Source organism: Durio zibethinus, chromosome 10 (assembly GCF_047325235.1).
Source record: "Durio zibethinus cultivar Kanyao isolate XHJ-2024 chromosome 10, ASM4732523v1, whole genome shotgun sequence".
NCBI lineage: Eukaryota > Viridiplantae > Streptophyta > Magnoliopsida > Malvales > Malvaceae > Durio > Durio zibethinus.
Genome location: NC_143171.1, coordinates 2,387,248 through 2,407,832, shown reverse-complemented (window position 1 = coordinate 2,407,832; position 20,585 = coordinate 2,387,248). Strand labels below are relative to the sequence as shown.

Sequence of the window (20,585 nt, the reverse complement as noted above, 5' to 3'; positions counted from 1 at the left end):
GTGACTCTCTAACATCTAGGCAGAATACCAAGAATTATTTCCTTCGAAATGTTATTTTTATTTTATTTTTATTTTATAACATCATAACTTTAAAAATATATATTTTTGTCTTGTAAAACATTTTATAAGAAAAAGTAAGTAATGGAATTGTCAAGTAATAAATAAAAATTAAAGACAGAGAAATACGAAATGAGTGTCAACAATAATATAGTGATGCATGTATGCCCATGGATATTATGCCAAATGATAAAATGCAATTTAAATAGATTCTTAAATATAATGAGACCACATTGACTCTCCAACATCTAGGCAGAGCTTAGGTGCGACTGTTTATATTTAAGATCTCAATTTACAATTATTCTTTTTATTAAAGTTTTAATTCCATTATTAAGACGAATTAAGGACAGGTATGAAAAACTTAATGAAATAAAGTTTCTTAAACATCCCATATTCTAGGCAGCATTCGAGAACAAATTACTTCAAGTGAAATTTTTACATGTGTTCTTAAGATTTTTTTGATGGTTTTTAACCTGAGTATGGGTCGAGATTTTAAAGTTTGAATGATTTTTTGGTAATGATTCGAGAATGCATACTGAATTTAGGGTTTTTAGAATTTTGAATTTTAAGGTTTTGATTTTAGGAATTGGATTTAAAGGTTTGGATTTTATGAGGTTCTGGTTTTTAGGGTTTTAAAATTTTGGGTTTAGGTTTTGAAAGTTTTGGGGTTTGGATTTTAGGGTTTTGAATTTAAAGGTTTCGATTTTAGGGTTAAGGTTTTGAATTTTAGGTTTGGAGGGTTTAAAGTTTAGATTTTTTAATTTCTTTTAAAAAATACGAACATCTTTAAAAATCTTCAACAACTAGACAGACTTTCGGAGCAAGTTCGATTTTTATGATTTTGAAAATTAATTAAAATTTTTCATATTTTTTAATGAAAGTTTATTGTAAAAGATATTATTAATTTATTATTTAATATCTTTTTATATTTTTTTATTTTAATTAATTTTTTATATAATAATTCCCCAACATCTAGACGAAATTATTTTTAAAAATATATTTTTATTATTTCCAACGTCTAGGCATGGAAAAAATATATATTTTATTATTATTAGATTATTATTAATATTTTTTTTAGTTATCATCCTATTTGTTTTCATTTTGTTATTATTAAAAATAATCAAATATTTATTCTAACAAATTTTAAACTTTATCATGCATAAATATAAAAGAAATACTCAAAATAACAAAAATAATAATATATAAAAAAAATAAAAAATTTTAAAAAAAAAGTTTTTTTTCTTACCTGAACCGGACCGGTCAACAGTTCAATCAACGACGATTTGGTCGAATAGAAAGAAGGTCGGTTTGACACACGGTTCGATTGAACTGTATGGGGAATGGTTCGATCTGATCTAATCAAATCGGTTCAAAGCTGTATGAGGAGTCGGATTGGCAGGTCGGTTGTGCAGACTTCGGGTCGGATCGGGATCCACGTTCGGATCCTTCTTGGCTTAAACGTCATTGTTTTGGGGTTTTATCGAAACGACATCGTTTTGGCGTATGCCTTTTCTATAAAAGGCCCAAAAAAAAATTTTTCGATCATTTTTCCTTTCTACCCGAAAAAAAATCCCCCAACTTCCAAAAAATCTTCTCTGGCTTGGCCAGATTCTGACGTTGGTCGTCGCATCGACCGCAGCCTAAGGTCGCCACCGGTGGTCGAAAAATGTCAAAATTCACCAGAAGGTTCCTTTCGACCTTTTGAGCTTAAATTCGACCTATTTTTCATCAGAAACAGCTCCAATCGACGTAGATCGATGCTCAAAGTTTTTATGTTCTTTTTTTTTTTTCTTTAGAACTCAAACTGATAATATTTTTTTTCTTTGTTGCAGGAGAGCTTTGGCACTAAGGATCATTCTTACAGGGATGACTGTTTGTTTTTGCTTTTATTTTTTTGTTTAGGTATTTGTGTAAGTAAAAAGGGATCGATGCTGTTGGGTGAGTTTGGTGGCAATGTGGGAAAACTTTTGGGTTTTCGCAAGTGCTGGGGTTTTGGGCATCTGTCTGAAGATTCGATAGCAACCTTGAAAGGGAAAGAAAATGAATGCTTTATAAGGCTGGAAACGGCAGTGGTAAGGGTGTGCTAATGGAGCCACAGTGCCCTAGCGAAAAGACTGGAAAATAGGGTGGTATGATGGCTAGGGTAATGGCATGATGGCTAGCCAATGGCGTAGGTGGCTGGGCAGGGTGTGGGCGGCCAGTGGTGCCATGTACGACACCCTCTGGCACCAGCCCCTATGTTTTTATTTTTTTTTTTGTTTGGACATTTCTGTTTGTCTTTTTTTTTTAATTTTAATTAAACCAATATTATTATTATTAAAAATTATTATTATTATTATTAAAGAAAAAATGTAGACCGGACAAAATCGGTGTCTACAACATTCAATCGAATTTTGAGTTTTCTTAGAGAGAGAGGAGAGAAAATAGGAGAAGAGAAAGAGGGAGAAAGGAAGGATATGGTGAAAAACGAAAATATTTACCTTTTATATCGCCTCAAAATGACGTCGTTTTAAGTCCAAATACATCCTAGGATCCGCATGTCTTTTAGCGGGTGACTAGACCCCCGCGTCAACCAACTTCTGCGACTTGCGTCCCAACTGAATCTCATTGCTAAGCAGAGCCGAGCCACACCCCTGAGCCTCGTTTCGAGTCGTTTCTGCGCCTGTAGTTGAGCCAAATTTCAACCGCCAGTCGAGCCATTTTTTGGTTTTTTTTATTTATTTTATTTAGTATTTTTTTATTAATTTTTTCTTAGTATTTTTTTTCTTTTTCTTTCATGATTAAATTTAGAAAAAAATATAAAATATAAAATAAATTTTGAGAATAAATATTAATTATTCAATGATGAAATTTATAGAAATTTCAAATGGTAAATTTCTATAAAATTCTTAGGTGAGAAATTCTATCTAAATTTATCTCAAATGGTGAAATAATTTAAATAAAGTTTCAATAACAATAATTTATATTTATTCTCAAACCAAAAAAAATAAAAATTAAATTTTGAAATTAAATACAAATTATCAAAGGATGAGATTCTTAGAAATTTCAAATGGTAAATTCCTAAGAAATCTTTAGGTGAGAAATTTTATCCAAATTTATCCCAAATTGTGGAATAATTTAGATGAAATTTCAATAAAAGTAATTGTATTCTTTTTCAAATAAAAATTTTGGTTGAAAATATTTGATAATTATCCAATGATGAGATTTTTAGAAATTTCAAATGGTAAATTCTTAAGAAATCTTTAGGTGAGAAATTTTATACAAATTTATTCCAAATGGTGGAATAATTTAGATGAAATTTTAATAAAAGTAATTGTATTCTTTTTCAAATAAAAATTTTGGTTTGAAAATATTTGATAATTATCCAACGATGAGATTCTTAAAAATTTCAAATGGTAAATTCCTAAGAAATCTCTAGGTGAGAAATTTTCTCTAAATTTGTTCCAAATTGTAGAATAATTTAGATGAAATTTCAATAAAAATAATTGTCATATTATTTTCTTTCCAAAAATAATAAAAAAAATTTTCTAAATAGGCTCAAATAATGAAAAATTTTAAAAATTTCAGAAAAAAAATATTTATAAATTGACCCAAATTATGGAAAATTTAGAGATAAAAAAAAATTTTCTAAGTAGGACCAAATGGTGAAAAATTTAAAAATTCAAAAAGAAAAAATATTTTTAATTTGATCCAAATGATGGAATAATTAGATATATTTTTTACAAAAAATAATAAATAAACCTCTTTTCGACAACGGAGCCTCTTCAAGGAAACAAATGAGATCTTTGAATACTCTTGAGGTGAGAAAATATTTTTAAGAATTCTACTAGATTTATAGAGAGTCTTAAGAATTATTTTTAATATTTTAACATAAAAATTTAAAACCATTAGACTCAAGACTTTAGGATAAATTTAAAACAATATGGTACCATCCTTCAATGAGCATGTGGGGGTGCTATAACCTTCCCCACATGTAATCAAACTCTCGAATTCTGTTTTGGTTAGTAGACCCGAACCTATTCTTTTAGGGACTCTTAGTCAAGCTTAGGAGCTCCTTAAGAAGATAGATTCCTTAGGTGGTTAATCACACCTAATAAAAAAGATTGATGGTTACTTCATTCATTTGTTAAGTCTAGCTATAGATTTACGAATCTATTTTGTATGACAGTAGAAATATGGTTGTAGCTCTTTTGTCCTTCAATGATAAGTTGCTGTTTAGCTAATGTACACACATACATTCAGTTCGATATACTTCTTGTTGATTAGTACGTGATGTATTGGTTTCTCCACTAATGTTATAGACCAGTGATCTTCGTTCTCTTCTTTGTTTAAAATTCCTGTACCGGTTAATTTCTTACTTCCTTTGATGTATATAAATGAATGTCCTATCATGCTCCATTCATTTTGGTATGATTCCTTTCTCTTATACGCTAAAGCTACTTCTGAATTCCTGAGTGAGAGAGAGCATTTCGAGTTCCCTGGAGAGAACTCCTTGAGTTCCCCCAACCACTTCAAACAAAACCATGACTTCCCCTCTCACTGCTGATACCATAGCAGATCAGGAAGTGCTGGACCTTGAGAAACTTGACTGTGTTGATAGGGTCCAGTGGGTGCTTAATACCCCCAATCCACCAGGGTTAGGCCATGAGCTCATGGAAAGTGCTTTTTCTTGGAGAAACAAAATACCTTTCCTTAACAAGCAGTCGGGATGGAAAGTTGAACTGTTTTCAATGTTGCAAGCAACATTTCCCATCCTTTCTTGGTGTCAGAACTACAATGCAACAAAATTTAAGCATGATCTATTGGCAGGTCTAACTCTTGCTAGCCTCTGCATTCCTCAAGTAAGCTGGAGTTTTAAGGTTCGAATTATGATCATTCTAGCAATAGTAGTTTAGTTGAAATACTAATATCTCAATTGATTTTGCATAAACTTTGCACTTATTTTTAGTTATAATCTACAAAAATATTCAATGAAAGGGTCCTTTTTAGATTAATGAGGCTACAATAGTCACTTTCTCTACGAAGGTCCTAATTATATCATCAAAATTTTAGTTCATTTCCCCTTCTCTTTCTGATATCATCTTGCCATTTGTGCCATGATCTCATGGTCATACAGAGTATTGGATATGCAACTTTGGCGAAGCTTGATCCTCAATATGGCCTCTGTAAGCTGCCTAGTTGAATTTTTGTTTATTCTTTTATCGTCTGAATTCTAGATATTATGTGAATGATTCTCGCCCTTCTACTTAGACACGAGTGTTGTCCCACCTCTCATTTACGCTGTGATGGGAACTTCAAGAGAGATAGCAATTGGACCAGTTTCTGTGATTTCACTACTTATATCCTCAATGGTACTGGAACTTCAGGATCCTGTTGCTAATCCGATTGCTTATAAAAGGCTTGTGCTCACTGCAACTTTCTTTGCGGGTACCTTTCAAGCTGCCCTTGGACTATTCAGGTATGTCCCTTTCTTGGCATTTCTTCTTCATTTTCCCCCTCTTTTTCCTTTCTAATAGATTTCATGGATATTTGAGCATTCTGGTTTTCTTTCCCCTTCGAGATTTTACAGGTCAGGTTTCCTTGTGGATTTTCTATCACATGCTGCAATTGTCGGATTCATGGCAGGCGCTGCCATTGTCATTGGTCTTCAACAACTCAAGGGACTACTAGGAATCACTCACTTCACAAACAAGACTGATGTTATCTCTGTCATGAAAGCCGTGTGGAGTTCCTTCCATCATCCTGTACTGCTTATTACTTTCTTTTTCTTTTAGTACTATATTTTAATATATACATTACTACTTGTCTGCTGAGATTTTGAAATTGTTAAAACTAATTTCCAGATTAATTCTATCTTTTTTCTGCACTCTACAGTGGAATCCTCATAACTTTGTTCTCGGATTTTCATTCCTAATTTTCATCCAAATCACAAGATTTCTGGTAAGAACTATTTGTGATAATTAACAATTTGTTTTTACCATTGGTCTATTGAAGAGCTGTATCTTCACAGATTATCTTTAAATGATTTTCTACTTTCTAATTCTATCAGGGTAGAAGGAACAGAAAACTCTACTGGTTGCCAGCTATTGCTCCCCTAATATCTGTCATTTTGGCAACTCTTATTGTTTTCCTAACCAAAGCTGATAAGCATGGAGTTAAGACAGTAAAACACATCAAAGGAGGCTTAAATCCGAGTTCAGTGCACCAGCTGCAGTTCAACGGGCCACATGTTGGAGAAGTGGCCAAGATTGGGCTGATTGTTGCTATTATTGCACTCACGGTTGGTGTTGGAAATCATGTTTTTCAATTGAAGTATACCACTCAACATCTATAATTTACTTTCTAATCTGTCAATCTTAGGAAGCATTTGCAGTTGGTCGATCTTTTGCAGCCGTAAAGGGGTACCATCTTGATGGAAACAAAGAAATGGTTGCCATGGGGTTCATGAACATCATAGGTTCTTTCACTTCTTGCTATGTTGCAACTGGTAATTAATCTCTATTAATTATATCATCCATCTTCAGATTTCTAGTAGCATGAGCTTCTATTTTAACAAGAAGCTGTTCATCAGCAACCTCTCATTAGCAAAATATTGCAGGTTCTTTCTCGCGGACAGCTGTGAATTTCAGTGCCGGTTGTGAAACTACAGTGTCAAATATTGTGATGGCTATTACAGTGTTCATATCCTTGGAATTGTTCACAAAGCTCTTGTACTACACTCCAATCGCAATCCTTTCTTCAATTATTCTCTCTGCTCTTCCAGGGCTTATCGATCTCAATGAAGCTTACAATATTTGGAAGGTTGATAAGCTAGACTTCCTTGCTTGCATTGGAGCCTTTCTAGGGGTGTTATTTGCAACAGTGGAGATTGGTCTTCTTGTGGCGGTAACATTTATTTTCACCCTTATAACTAATTAAGATGGACTCAATTATCTGTTTAGATGAAAATTTTTGTAATTATGTTAAATATGTTAAGATCTTCAAGGGATTAATAAAACCTATTGCTGACATTTTTTTCATTGGAATTTATTTGATAACTGTCAAACAGTCGTTTGTCATCTCCAATATAGGTAGTTGACGCATGTGCTTCACAAAAAAGAGAGCATTTCTCGAAAATTTGCCTCAAAGTGAAAAGGTCTCAACAGGGGTTTGGGGTCATATAGAGCATTAGTGAGCTTTACTTTGACTTTGACATGTATGCTGTTGAAGCCTTGAAAAAGATTATGCATATACCCCACTGCATTTGCCATAATTGGTATGTTATTTACGCATGCACTACAGCTGCAACAGAAGGAATAGTACTATAGATACCTAAATTGTAAAATGTGAACTTTTGGCAATGCTTTTCACCTTTTTGATTCATGAAAAGGAGCATCTGTGTGCTGTTCAAATACAGTTTCTGGCATTCTAAAAGATATTCTCCAAATCAAACTCAAAAAACAATGCATTTACTGCTTAAGTTCTAATGCTATATATGTGCATGGTTGCAGGTAACAATTTCATTTGCAAAGATAATTCTCATATCAATCAGACCAGGCACTGAAACCCTTGGAAGAATTCCTGGAAGTGATATGTTTGGTGATGTCAATCAATATCCTATGGCTGTGAAGACTCCAGGCGTCTTAATAATGCGTCTCAAGACTGCTTTACTTTGTTTTGCAAACGCCAATTTTGGTAAAGAAAGGTACCGAAGAGTTAAACCCACACAAACAAAGATTAAAACGCTTGAAGACATGCAAGAAATATCAAGATAACAATGAAACAAAAGATTATTTGAGGTTATAATTTGTTTTTTTTCAGGATTATGAAATGGGTTATTGAAGAGGAAAATGCTGAAAAGACCATTCAACTAGTAATTCTTGACATTTCCAGTAAGAGTTAGAAATTTTCTTAAAGAGATTATTGAATATTCTTCTTTTACTTTTCCTGATCATAATAGAAACTTGTTTTCCTTTTTTTTGAGTGGTAGATTTGATAGACATTGATACATCAGGAATTGCTTCTCTGGAGGAACTGCATAAGAATCTTGATTCAAATGGAATGAAGGTAAATCAAGGCAATGTTAATTCTTCTTTTTTGAGCTATTGCATTTGCGTGCATTTAAGTTGGTTCTGTCAGATTTAACCCTTCCTTTGAATATTAATTTCATCGCAGCTGGCCATTGCAAACCCTAGGTGGCAAGTGATTCACAAGTTGAAGCTGGCTAAATTTGTGGGTAAAATTGGAGGAAAGGTCTACTTGAGCGTTGCAGAAGCTATTGATTCGTTTTCTCTCTAGACAAGATCCCAGCTTTAAAAAAAAAAAAAAAATCAGTGTTGAAGCTTTTCAATATCAAAGTATGGCTTGCTTGTCCCTTGGTGTGTATGTTAATATTGTCCCGTACTACATCCATTTGTGGCTAGCAAATGGGACTGATGATAATGAAGAGTCTTGAACTCAATGAAGAAATAAAGTGCGAACAGCATATTTTCAGTTCTAATTTGCATGTGAAAAAAGAAAAAAAATATATGTATAAAGAGTATAAATTCCTGTTCTTATATATCTGATCATTTGTGATTAATCACCTTAAAAATTATCTTAATTTTGTTTCGTGGCTATGATTTAAAAAATCTGATTTAATTTGCCATTAAGAATAATTATAACAAAAAGTTATTTGTAATTTCAAAAAAAAAATTAAAAAAGTTAATTGCGTTATCATATAAAATTTATCTCAATTTGTTTAATAATGTGCTAATTGTATTAGACCTATTTTGTTACATATTTAATTAGAGTATTCATTTATGTTAATTTAAATTTTAACTCAATTATTTCTTATAATCACTCTCAAAATATTGTTCAACGTGTTTGAAATTCAAATTTTAATACACGCATATTCTTCTATTTTCAACTTACGATAATTTTTGTAAAAAAAAAAATTAACATACATATTTAAAAAGAATTTATACATGATACATTATTGGTGTATAAATATTACACACTATTACTATACTATAAATTACCACATCATTAATTAGTAAATTTAAAATTTTGGGTAAATTATATAAATAATCACTTAACTATAGGGATAATTTTAAAATGGTTATTTGAAATATTAATTTTTTTTAATTTCATCACTAACGTTTGAATTAGTATTTTTTTAGGTTACTAAACTATTAAATCCTATCGTTTATATAAAGTGTTTTTTTACACATCATAAAACAAATAAAAAGAGAATGAGGGTTATCTCAGATTCAAGTGCATAAAATAGACATTCATCCAACATGCATGAGAGAACTACAGAAAAAGTTGACTGATGATGCAGTTAGGAAAATTTAAGTGATAAAGCAGAATTCCCCCTAAAATTTTAGTAATTCTCGAGTAAAACTAAGTTTTAATCTTGAAACTTTCCTTTCTCACAGGAATACATGTGTTTGTTCAAATTATACAAACTTTGTTTTATTAAACTTTCAAAACTCCTTCCTCTTTTTTTTTTTTTTTTTTTTTTTTAAGTTTGTCTCTTTTTGCACAAACATAAGAGAAAGCAAGTAAACCAACTGCATAAAATCACATTAGGGTTTTTCATCCTTGAAAAGAGGAAAAGAAACAAAGAAGATGGAATGAACAAGAAAGAATAGGGAAAGAAACGAAGAAGGGGAAAAGAAATAAAAAAAAAAATTGTAATTTTTAACTCTAAATTAATGTAAAAAAAAGGTTTGAGTTGTAATTTACCATTTTTGATGTATCAAGCCACGTCAGATAAATGTTAGGATTTATTGATTCAATGACAAAAAAAATACTAATTCAAATTTTAGTGATGAAATTAAAAAAAATTAATACTCATTTTAAAATGATTCTTATATTTAAGTGGTTAATTATGTAATTTACTCTAAAATTTTTTACAAATAAATATCCTTAAATTTAAAATATTTAATTATTTAAAATGATGATTTATAATATTATGATAGTATTATAGTTTTTATATAAGGATAATTTATTAAATTTAAATTTATTTAATAATAATATAAAATATATTTAATAGCTTGACATTTATTTAATGAATCAGATGATATTCGTATTTATTAATACAACTTTTAATATTTTATACTTGAACACAAATTGCGGAGGTCTATTTCCAATATTCGGAAATGTGTCTAGGTTCAATGTTACAAACTTAGTTGGTACTTAGTGGAAAGTCACTTGGATCAATTTCACTCCAAAAGAGTAATTAAGAATAAACAATTAGATGAAATGGGAATGTAGCTGTCAGTAGTGCTAAATTATGATCACTCCCATTCTCCTTGGAGAGGCCAATGGGAAAGTCCATTGATTACCTTTTCTATCCATTAGACCAACATCAAAACATGTCCACATTCATTGTATCTCAATGCTACCAAGAAAGTTAGCCTCACTTCAATTTAGTTTTGGTATATTTGCTCTGCTAAGTATTTAATTTTTTTGTGTCAAAATATTTGTTATATATTAATTTTTATAAAATTTAATATCTAATTTAAAAGTATTTAATATTAAATTTATTTTTTTATAAAATTAAAATTTTATAATTTTTAATGTTCAAAAGTAAAAAAATCATAAAAAATAATTTTAAACTATAAAAAAAATTTAGATGTTAAAAAAATACATAATTTTGGGACTTTTCCAAAAAATATGAACAAAAAAATAAGATAGAGAGAGTATTATATTTTCATATAAGATAAGCATAATTAACCTACTATTTTTTTATTGTTTTTATTAAAAATATTTTTTTATCCAAAAAGTACTTTGGTCATTCCTCTCGTTAAAGATCATTAGCATACAACTAGGGATATTTTAAATTTTTAAACCGATCTCACATATTTAGTATCATATCACTCGATTATATCATCATTTTATCTCGTAAACCTTTCATCTCCCGTTTATAAATAAAAATGTATAGATATTATCATTAATTTTATATATTCTTATTTTTATCTCCTTCTGACTTCTTTTGTGTCAATCTGATTTTATTGTTGGAGTACAAACATAAAAAACATCCTTTACTTAAAAAATACCCCCTTATTTTTGCCTTTAACCGTTATTTTTTTCTTGTAATTTCATAATTTTAACCCTTATTTGAAAACTTGACACTTTTGTTAAAAAAAAAAAAAACAAATATGTAGGTAAATCACCAACCATGAGTTACATGACATGTAACAATATATAATATTCCTACTGACATATAAAAAATTTTAACCTAAAGTGCATTAGTGACTATGCTACTCTATTTATGAAGTTTAGACGCAATTCAGATAAACAATTAATGTGGTTTTGTCTGTTTGATAGGATATGATATACTAATGGAAAGGGTGTCTAGATTCATTGTATCTTCCATCCACTTACATAACATTTTGATTTAAATATATTCATCTTGTTAGATAATGTTAAAAAATAAAGAAGTTTAGTGAAGTCTTTTTAAAGTCAAAGGATTAATAAAATTTTGCACAATCATTTATTCTTAAAGTCAAAAAATAATTTATTAAGATTTTGTTTAATTGATATTTGTTATTTATTAATAATTTTTTTAAAATACCTATGAATAGTCCACAAAAAAGGTGTCCCAAATTGGCATAATTTTTTAGATAATTCATCAAATTAATAAGCAGGAAAAGAGCCTCTTAAGCCTGCATGCCATGATCTCATTGAAGGGAACCCTTTACAGGGATTCTTGTCAATCTGAAACACATTGAACATTAATTCCAATTCATTTTGCAATCTCTCCTTTTATATCTCTGTTCTTCCTCTAGTGAAATTGCCTTCATTTCTGAATCCTGATCTCATCTGAGCAATGAATGAGAATGCTTGAGAAAGTTGTTAAGAGGCTGGCTTCCTTGGGCTTTAAGCAAAAGATTCTTCACTCTTTCTGTCATCTGCTTCATTATAAGTTCATTTTCCTTGTTAGTTGCCATTTACCAATAACAAATCATGCTTAATTAATTATTGAAAAATCGGCATGTAATTAAGATATATAGCTATGAATTGTAGGAAAACCTTTCCCAAACTTCCCCTTGTGTAGGGCACTGTTCTTTGATATGCGATAGAAATTGGAGGAGATTTCCTGCTGGTTTCTTCCCTGCATGTCAATTTTCCTGTACTGCTGCTTCTACTTCGTGTCGTTATTGTGGGGGACCTGTGCCAATTGCCATGCAATATGCTCGGGAGGCTTGATTCCTAACATCATATATAGAAACTCAAAGCCTTAAACATTATTTATGTTGTTTCATTTTATTATTCTGAAACAAAGATTTCTAGATAAAAGTTGAAAATGGGTGTTGGAATTCATTATTGAATGTTTCAGGACATACCAAAAGGAGCACGGTTGCACAATGCTTTACAACCTCCAAATTCATTCGAACATCATCCAGGCTCCTGTTTAAGGACATAATTCAAAACCATGATTATGTTCTTTTCTTTTCTCATTTGTTCAACTAACACACATAACATTCCCATACCTGTGTTTTTGCTGCCCAAGCCCAAAGTAAGCAGCTAAGCTTGCCATCTGCATGAAGGGTAATTAGATCAGGACATAAATTTTAAACATTATAGGATAGAATATTCAAAGTTAACCTCAAAGAAATTGAACTTCCGGGGTGTAAATAAGGTTTTATTATGTTTCAGAATTGTCAGAATTTCTGATCATAAGAGCCATAGATTATTCTTTATAGAAATAACAAGGTTGATTTGAATTTTACCTTCATATTTCCGGCTCTTCTGCCAAACTTCTCAGTTAGGACTCCTAAAGAATCAATGGTCCCAACAGATACAGGAGCAGGCCTACCAATCTCAGCAAAGGCCTCCTTAATGCGGACACAGTCGAATCTCTGAATGTTATGGCCCGCCCATATCCTACCATTCAAAAGGCTGAATATTTTGTCGGCAACTTCCTCAAATTCAGGTGCATTTGCAACAGCTTCTCTAGTTATCCCATCACATCGACTGGACCTCAATGGTACAGCAGACAACTCCTTTGGCCTTATCAGGGTACTAAAACTCTTCAGCTCAATAAGCTTCCTTGGACAAACCACAATTGCACCAAACTCCAATATCCAGAACCTTTGGCCAGCTCTGTTGGGTACTGTAGTTTCTAAGTCAAAAAACACAATTTCTGCTGACCCTCCTTTGCATGGAATAAAAGCCTCCATTTCAAGTTACCAGTTTTTGGTTAAAGTTTTTTTGTAATGTTCATTGACATTGTAATCATGGTATAAATGGGGAAGGAAGATGGGAAAGAAAGTAAGGTAATGCATGGGTGGAAGAAGAGAATTCTTGGCATTAGAGATTGATTGTCTTGTAGTTCAAGTCAATAGTTTCAGGCATTGGATAAAGGGTATCTTAGCTTTCTATTAGACTTGCCTTATGCAAGGAAATTCCAGTTAGGCAGGAATACTACTGCTAAAAAGGGCAATCCTTTTCCTCAATTATTATGTTACCATCTGGAGCAGAAACCTCGAAAACCTTCGGGACAAGTTCCAGCTTTCCTCTCCGATTGAATGACTTAATATAGCTAAGATATATGATTTATGTTGGAACAGATGAAGCAAGCTCGTTAGGAAAAGGAATTGATTCCTTGGAGTGCTAGATCTGGTTACCCTAGAAAGAAATATTCCTTGGGAATATTCTGATCTCAGGACTGGGGAATTATAAGAAGCATATAATTTGGAAAGTAATCATACCATTTTAAAATTATTGTTTTTGATAACACGTGAAAGCAAATGAAACATGAACAACAAAATGGGAACGCTTTGACTTGTCGTGAAGGGTCTTCCACAAACATGAACTGAAATTGTTGTCAACATGCAAACAACGTTCATTTCTTGCTTTCTTTTCTTACATGCAAAACCATGTTCATTTGTTTTTTCTTCTTTTTAAATTTTCAAAAAATAATGCACAAATAAAACCAAAAAAGCAAATGAATGGGAAATGGCAGCAATCCGAGAGGCTATTCCTTTTAGATATTTGTGTTGCAGTAGGCCATTATATATTCTGTTCAAGACAAAGAACTAGGTTAAGAAGCCCACGTAAACGAGACCTTAATATCAATTGGGCCAAAATATCGGACTCAAAATGAATATCCGTTTTGCGTTTCATTTCAAGCGTACACAGTTACACTTGTGCATTCGAGCTCCATACACATGAGCATGAAGTCATATTTCCTAGAATGCGAGACAATTATGGGAGAACAAATGAACCTAGAAAACCCAGAATTTTCTTCAGAGAACTTATTAAAAAATAAAAATTTCAAATCCCAAAATAAGGTACAACAATTACAACATGCTGCATGATTATTCATCAGTGTTAAACAGGAACAGCTGGCCTCGGGGAGACGAGTGCTTTTTTAATTCTCTCAAAAGCAGCTTGTAAGGTGGTGAGGGATGCTGCATATGATATGCGAATGCAGCTATCGTCCCCAAATGCATCTCCAGGAACTAGTGCAACCTGTCAATCATTAGAAGCAATATTTGATGTTTGATCTTCAATGTTAAACAGAATATTTAGGCACTCCAAAAATATTGATGAAACACATAACCTAGCCCTTACTCATTTACTTTTGAAAAGAAGGAAGAGTTCTGAAACAGCACTCAATGAAGCATACCTGAGCCTTGTCCAGGAGGTATCGACATAGTGACTCTGAATTTTCAATTTTACCAAAACCTTCAGCTTCTATTCCATAGTAAGAACTGAAATCAATGAAGAGATAGAAAGCACCCTGCAAGCCAGAAGTAGTGCTAGCAAGATGTATGTTACTTGAAAAGTTAAAATATCAAAACATTAAAGAAAATGAGAAGTGCATAAACGAGGTTTTTTGTAAATAAATTGGGTTTAAGTTTACCCAATAAATGATTTTACACCAATACTGGTACCTGAGGTTCTGATATCTTAACACCTTCCAATTCCCTGAAGCTTTTAACCAAGAAATCCCGCCGTTCCCTGAACGCTTTCACCATGGTGGAAACTGCTTCCCCACCAGCATAGCCCAGACCTAAGGCAGCAACTCCTGCTTTTTGTGATATACTACTAGCTCCTGAAGTGGCCTGAAAAATATAAAAGCCAAAGAGAGGTTTAGTTAGCAGTACATCGATTACACTAACGAAACTACACATCTAACAAAGTAATTAATGTGTTGATATGTATGATATACATAAGTCACTAATAGATACATCAACCTATTGGAGCTAATTGACACATTGGTCTTCCACTGCCTTAACTATAAGGGATCAGCAATATGAATCCTTCTTAACTTATCAGTTTCATTTGGTAAGGCATAGCAAAAGTTTAGAAGCGCCCATCTAGCACAGTTAACTCAAGCTTACTCCTTTAATAATCATTGTTTTTCTTTCCTTCAACAATTGCAAACCAAGATAAACATTTCGGGATTATGTTAGTTAATGGCATCAGTTTTGAGTTTTTCCAATCACAAGCAATTTCATTTTTTCAAGCACAGTTCAACAATCTTATTCCCATGACATCCTATAACATTTCCAGCCCACCCTAATTTGGCTCAAATGTTGTATTAATTCACTGCTTTCTAGCTTAAAATTATAAATGTCAAAAAATGATACTCAGTATTCACTAACATTCGGTCAAGAGATGGTTCAGTTTTTTATTGAATTCCTCGATCACAATTACATACAAGTTCATCCAATCGCAGCTTCAATCATCATGCAAAATACTGTGATTCAAACTTGTCATGTTTGAATAAATGTACATGGTGTTATAACAGTCGATGAGTCTCACAAAGCAAATTTGCAACCACATCCTACATTGTTCATTTTGTTGGACCACATTAACTGCTGCCCCATTGGTTCAACTTCAAGTACAAAGAGAATGAACCAAATTAAAATGCGGGTATGGTAAAATTTGTTTCAAACCTCTTCAACAGCTTGGAGTAATATCAAAAGTATGAACATTGACTAATTTGAACAAGTATCAGAATTCAGAGGTTCAAAAAGCTGCTAACTGGAGATGATTCACTACTGCCAGTAAACTTTTTATGCATAAATAAATGCACACATGCCATGTTCTAAAATAGACAATGAGCATTACCAAGGAAATTGACAACTACATCCCAAATTGTTCGGTCTTGCGAACAACATTGAAAGTTACCGCAATAGCTTAACTTTCAGTATGATGAAGGAATAAATTAAAATTTACGTAGGTAAGATTAGTTTAAACATCTTCAGGGCCAGAATGTAATACCAAAAGTACAAATATTGACTAGCTTGTCCAAGTATAGGAATTTCAAAGAAGGTTACTCAGAAATGAAAAAAATAAATAAATAAATCCCAAAAATGGTATGAGCCCCAATAAATAACGTTAGTGCAAGCACATTCAGATACTTCACCGGTATATGTCAGAGATTAGTAGTGGCTGCAGCTGCAGTCCTCAATATACCACACAGCTAATCCAAAAAAAGTGCCATATTTTGTAATCATTCTCTATATCAGACTAGCAACAAAATTCATTTGATCTCCAAGAAAAGTTCTTCCCAGAGTTCACAGCCTTAAAAATATCTTATTATAGGCCAATGCAATAGCATTCTGCACCAATGCATGCTGGATGCAGTTTGATCAATTGAAAATGAAAGTGATGAGTATGATGCAACATACCTGACTCTGGATTTTATTACATGCTGCAACAAAGTGCTTAGGTCCGGCAATATATCCGAGTCGCCAACCAGTCATTGCAAAAGCCTACAGGTCACCTTAAAAATGTCAATCCTCAAAATGACCACTAAAGGAACTACGCCAGAGTTTAGCATGGGAAATTCATCAATTAACTAGAGGGGAATACTTAATCAAGGTTTAAAGGCAATTGATTTACCTTGGAAAAGCCATTGACTGTTAGAGTCCGCTCCCACATGCCTGGCAATGATGCAAAGCTTGTGTGAGTTGCCGGTGCATAAATTATATGTTCGTATATTTCATCAGACAGAACCTGAATAAGCCAATAACAGAAAGCTCAGTGTTTGAATATCAGCATAACCTATGTACGAGAGTTCAGGATATGTAATAGTACCAGAAGCCTGGGATGCTTTGCTACAATTTCTGCAATTGTTTCAAGCAGTTTCTTAGGGTAAACAGACCCAGTTGGGTTGGATGGAGAACATAGAATTAACAGTCTTGACTTTTCGGTGGTTTTAGACTCAAGGAGCTTTGGATCCAATAGAAAATTTTCAGAGATGAGTGTCGGAAGAATAACAAGTGTTGCATCAGCCAGCCTTGCCATTTCTGGGTAACTAACCCAAAATGGAGCAGGAATTATTACCTGAAAGAAATTATGTGCTCACAATTAAGTAACCTTGTATCACTCTACTTAAAAGCACTGAAACATGATTATGATTACCTAAAGAATGTTCCTTGCAGACATATAAATTTGGAAGGAAGATCTAACCACGAAGAGGAAATGACCATCTTAGCATGCAGGAAAATATTAAAATATTTACAAATTACCTTTTTCTGTTCTTTATTTAGTTATTTTAATTCATTTGGTTTTCTATCCCAAAATTCTTGACAAAGATAGGCTAATACTTGCTTTGTGAAAGAGAACATGGTTGAGGTATCTTTCTAATCGCTTCATGCCAGGTGTTTCAAATCCATATGGCATTTCTTATTGCCTAAATTGGTAGACTGGCAACTTGAAGTTTAATATCTATGGGGTAACTGAAAATTTTTACAGCATAATCAATGGAGAATTTTGGTCTCCGACCTTCACTGCAAAGTGTTAAATCAATAATCTCTTATTTGAGACCTGCCTCTTTAACCAATTTAATAGATTTACAGAAACAACCATAGTAAAAGGAAAATGCAATCATAATTTGATGGGGTATTTCAATTTGGTTAATTCTACAAATTATACTGATAGAAGCAATCAATGAATGAAAAAGTAAATAAGATCTAAATACCCAACTCAATATATAGGACTACAACCGCTTGAAAAGGGGGTGAAGGATTTCTTAAAGCATGTTCCCAGCATTTTCTATGGTAAAGATTGTTAAATAGACAAACTTCACCTCATCACCAGGAGAACAAACTGCAAGAACCGCTTGAAGGATACTCTGCTTAGCACCATTACTGACCAAAATTTGATCAGGTGTATAAGAGATTCCATTCTCCTCTGCAACAAATTAAAAGGAAATAAGTAAAAACAACTAGAAAAAACATGAGAAACTCAGCCTCATCCTACATCAAAGGTAAACAAGCATAAAACTTTACAATTCTTAAATCAGAAAAGCACTTACATAACTTATACTCTTACCTTTTAGCTTATGACAAATTGCTGCCCGAAGTTCCATAGTACCTGCATTGGGTGTGTACCGTGTGTAACCTTCACGAATTGCATTTATCCCAGCCTTACTTTTCAAAAATGAAAAAAATATAAAATAAATTAAAATACTTCTTAGTAGGCCAACAGACTCATAACTAAAAGAGGATACAACTTATATCAGAGAAAATGAAACAGGGATCCAAAATGGATTATAAAAAGAAAGGTACCTCTGCTATAACAGCTGGTGTATCAAAATCAGGCTCGCCGGCAGCCAATCGAATAACAGGGACACCAGCTTGTGCAAGAGCAGTTGCATGATCAGTTATAGCCACTGTCTTTGAAGGCTTCACAGAGTTAACTCTGGGGCTCAGAGAGATATCAACTTTCACTTGCTCAAAGCTGCTATTCTCTGCCTTAGACATTGCACTTATTCTCCATGACTGTTGTCTAGAAGTCTCAACAGATCTGCCAAGAAGTAGATACAAGTAGACAATGACATTATCTAATATGTCTGGACTCCCTTTTGGAGATTTTAGTACTCAGACCTTTGAGACTAGTTTTCTGTAACTATTAAGCAAATGAAAAATGCTTGCAGAATATGTATGGCCTTTGGAAATTTTACTCTTTAAATTAATTGATACACAGCATTGCTTGTGATCGTGCCACAAATGGAAGTTCCTTAAATAGTTCTACAACTACAATGAATCAGTTGAATGAATGAAGTAAACAAAAAATAGGGATGTTTCTTTTTACAATTCCAAAAAAAGACAACACTACATGAAATCATTTCCATACCAATTTGTCCATAAGTATTATCAACCTATTCCTTTTAACTGCTGAAAAGCAAATAACTCAAGAAAGGGTATAAACTAACATCTCGCAGAGAATAAATCCTATATTAATTACCAGCAGCAACAGGGTCTCAAACAATCTCTCAAAAGGATTGTTCAATATTTGATCATATTATGACAAAGGATTTTGAGAAAGCAATGCATGTGAAAAAACATCCTGAACCAAATCTAAGTTGACATGACACCTTCATAATTCAAACCTCAGGCTATCTAGTTGCCAGCAACTTTATCTTTAAAGCCAAAGAAGCAAAGAAAGTAAAAAAAAAAAAAAGAAGGCAAATACTACCATGAATCTTAAGAGAAATCCAACTAATGCCAGAAACAAATTTATGGGTTTTCTTCAATGAACTATACAGATAGATTATAGAGTTTGTTAAAATCAATCACAACCCAAAATCTGTCCCTAAGAACCAAATAAAAAGAAAGTGCTAGAAATAATAAAAACCCGGAAAGAAACTTACTTGAGGGAGAGATTGGCATGAGAAGAAGGCAAAGAAAGGGAAACGTAGGCCTTTGAGGAGGAATTTGATCCCAGAAATTGGGAGCTAAAACCAACACGGGAAATGCTTGTTGAAGTACAAAGAGAATTTGCCATTTGGATGAAGAGAATTAATTATTAAAGCAAAAACACCGGTTTTGGCCACTGTTGGATCCTGTTGTTTCTCAGTCACATAAATTAAAAGCAAACCAAAAAAGTAGTCCGAAGAAAGGATGAAAAACAAAGGCAAGGGGTTGGTGGGAAAAAGGAAAACATAGGGGTTGTTGGAGCCTGGAGGTGTTTAATGAATTTTTCAATATGTTGGAAGATGAGCTTCTTTGGGCTTTTGAAACCTGAACCCTTCAGATTTCCATCGATGGTAGTGAGTGGAGTGAGAAGCGTAGATGGGTTGGTGGCCTGGTGGAATGCTAGTGGGACCAGCCAAGGCCAATGTGGTCCTTTCCTTACTCTATAAGCCCAAATGTTGGTGAAAAATAGTGGCAGGGAGGTAGGGGATTGGGACCAATTTCAACTGGGATTTTTGCATTGCTGGTTGGTGCCGAACGAGGAACACCAGCATCACTCGTCACTCTGCCAACCACACTTTTTTGTTGTTGGTATGCAGTGCATGATCTCTTTTACAAAATAAAACGGTTGACCAAATTGATTTGTTTTCGATTGCTCGGTCACATCATTTGAAAGAAATCGACTTGTACTTGTGCTACCTTAAAACCTTGAACCCAAAATTAAGCTCTATGTTTTTTTTTTTCTTTTGAAATATAACCCCTTTGTTAAAGTTACCAAACTATCACCACAAATCTAATTAGTCCAACAAATTTTACAATCTTCCTTTCAATTTGAAATACCAATAGATTCTATCAACCCCAAATTGCCAGGGATTTTTGTTGTAATTGGTAACTTCCTCA

At 32.8% G+C, this 20,585-nt stretch overlaps 3 protein-coding genes across 3 annotated transcripts; 1 reads left to right on the top strand and 2 right to left on the bottom strand.

The window, feature by feature from the left end:
* Positions 1-4,458: 4,458 nt before the first annotated feature.
* Positions 4,459-8,529, top strand: LOC111292398 (sulfate transporter 2.1-like). Its single transcript, XM_022884778.2, has 12 exons — positions 4,459-4,898; positions 5,174-5,222; positions 5,308-5,515; positions 5,627-5,801; positions 5,932-5,997; positions 6,107-6,337; positions 6,418-6,544; positions 6,656-6,942; positions 7,548-7,741; positions 7,858-7,928; positions 8,027-8,103; positions 8,212-8,529. Exons 1-12 carry the CDS (start codon positions 4,581-4,583, stop codon positions 8,332-8,334), a joined length of 1,926 nt encoding a protein of 641 aa, XP_022740513.2. The 5' UTR covers positions 4,459-4,580; the 3' UTR covers positions 8,335-8,529.
* A 3,093-nt stretch (positions 8,530-11,622) lies between these two features.
* LOC111292703 (protein NEN4-like) lies at positions 11,623-13,560 on the bottom strand. The gene is made up of 5 exons (XM_022885212.2): positions 12,759-13,560; positions 12,519-12,565; positions 12,372-12,435; positions 12,058-12,237; positions 11,623-11,936 (listed from the first exon to the last, which is right to left on the bottom strand). Exons 1-5 carry the CDS (start codon positions 13,206-13,208, stop codon positions 11,844-11,846), a joined length of 834 nt encoding a protein of 277 aa, XP_022740947.2. The 5' UTR covers positions 13,209-13,560; the 3' UTR covers positions 11,623-11,843.
* A 559-nt stretch (positions 13,561-14,119) lies between these two features.
* Positions 14,120-20,569, bottom strand: LOC111291853 (bifunctional aspartate aminotransferase and glutamate/aspartate-prephenate aminotransferase). Its single transcript, XM_022883946.2, has 10 exons — positions 19,643-20,569; positions 18,558-18,795; positions 18,322-18,415; positions 18,077-18,180; positions 17,083-17,331; positions 16,888-17,001; positions 16,674-16,757; positions 14,928-15,098; positions 14,660-14,773; positions 14,120-14,502 (listed from the first exon to the last, which is right to left on the bottom strand). Exons 1-10 carry the CDS (start codon positions 19,774-19,776, stop codon positions 14,362-14,364), a joined length of 1,443 nt encoding a protein of 480 aa, XP_022739681.2. The 5' UTR covers positions 19,777-20,569; the 3' UTR covers positions 14,120-14,361.
* Positions 20,570-20,585: the final 16 nt, after the last annotated feature.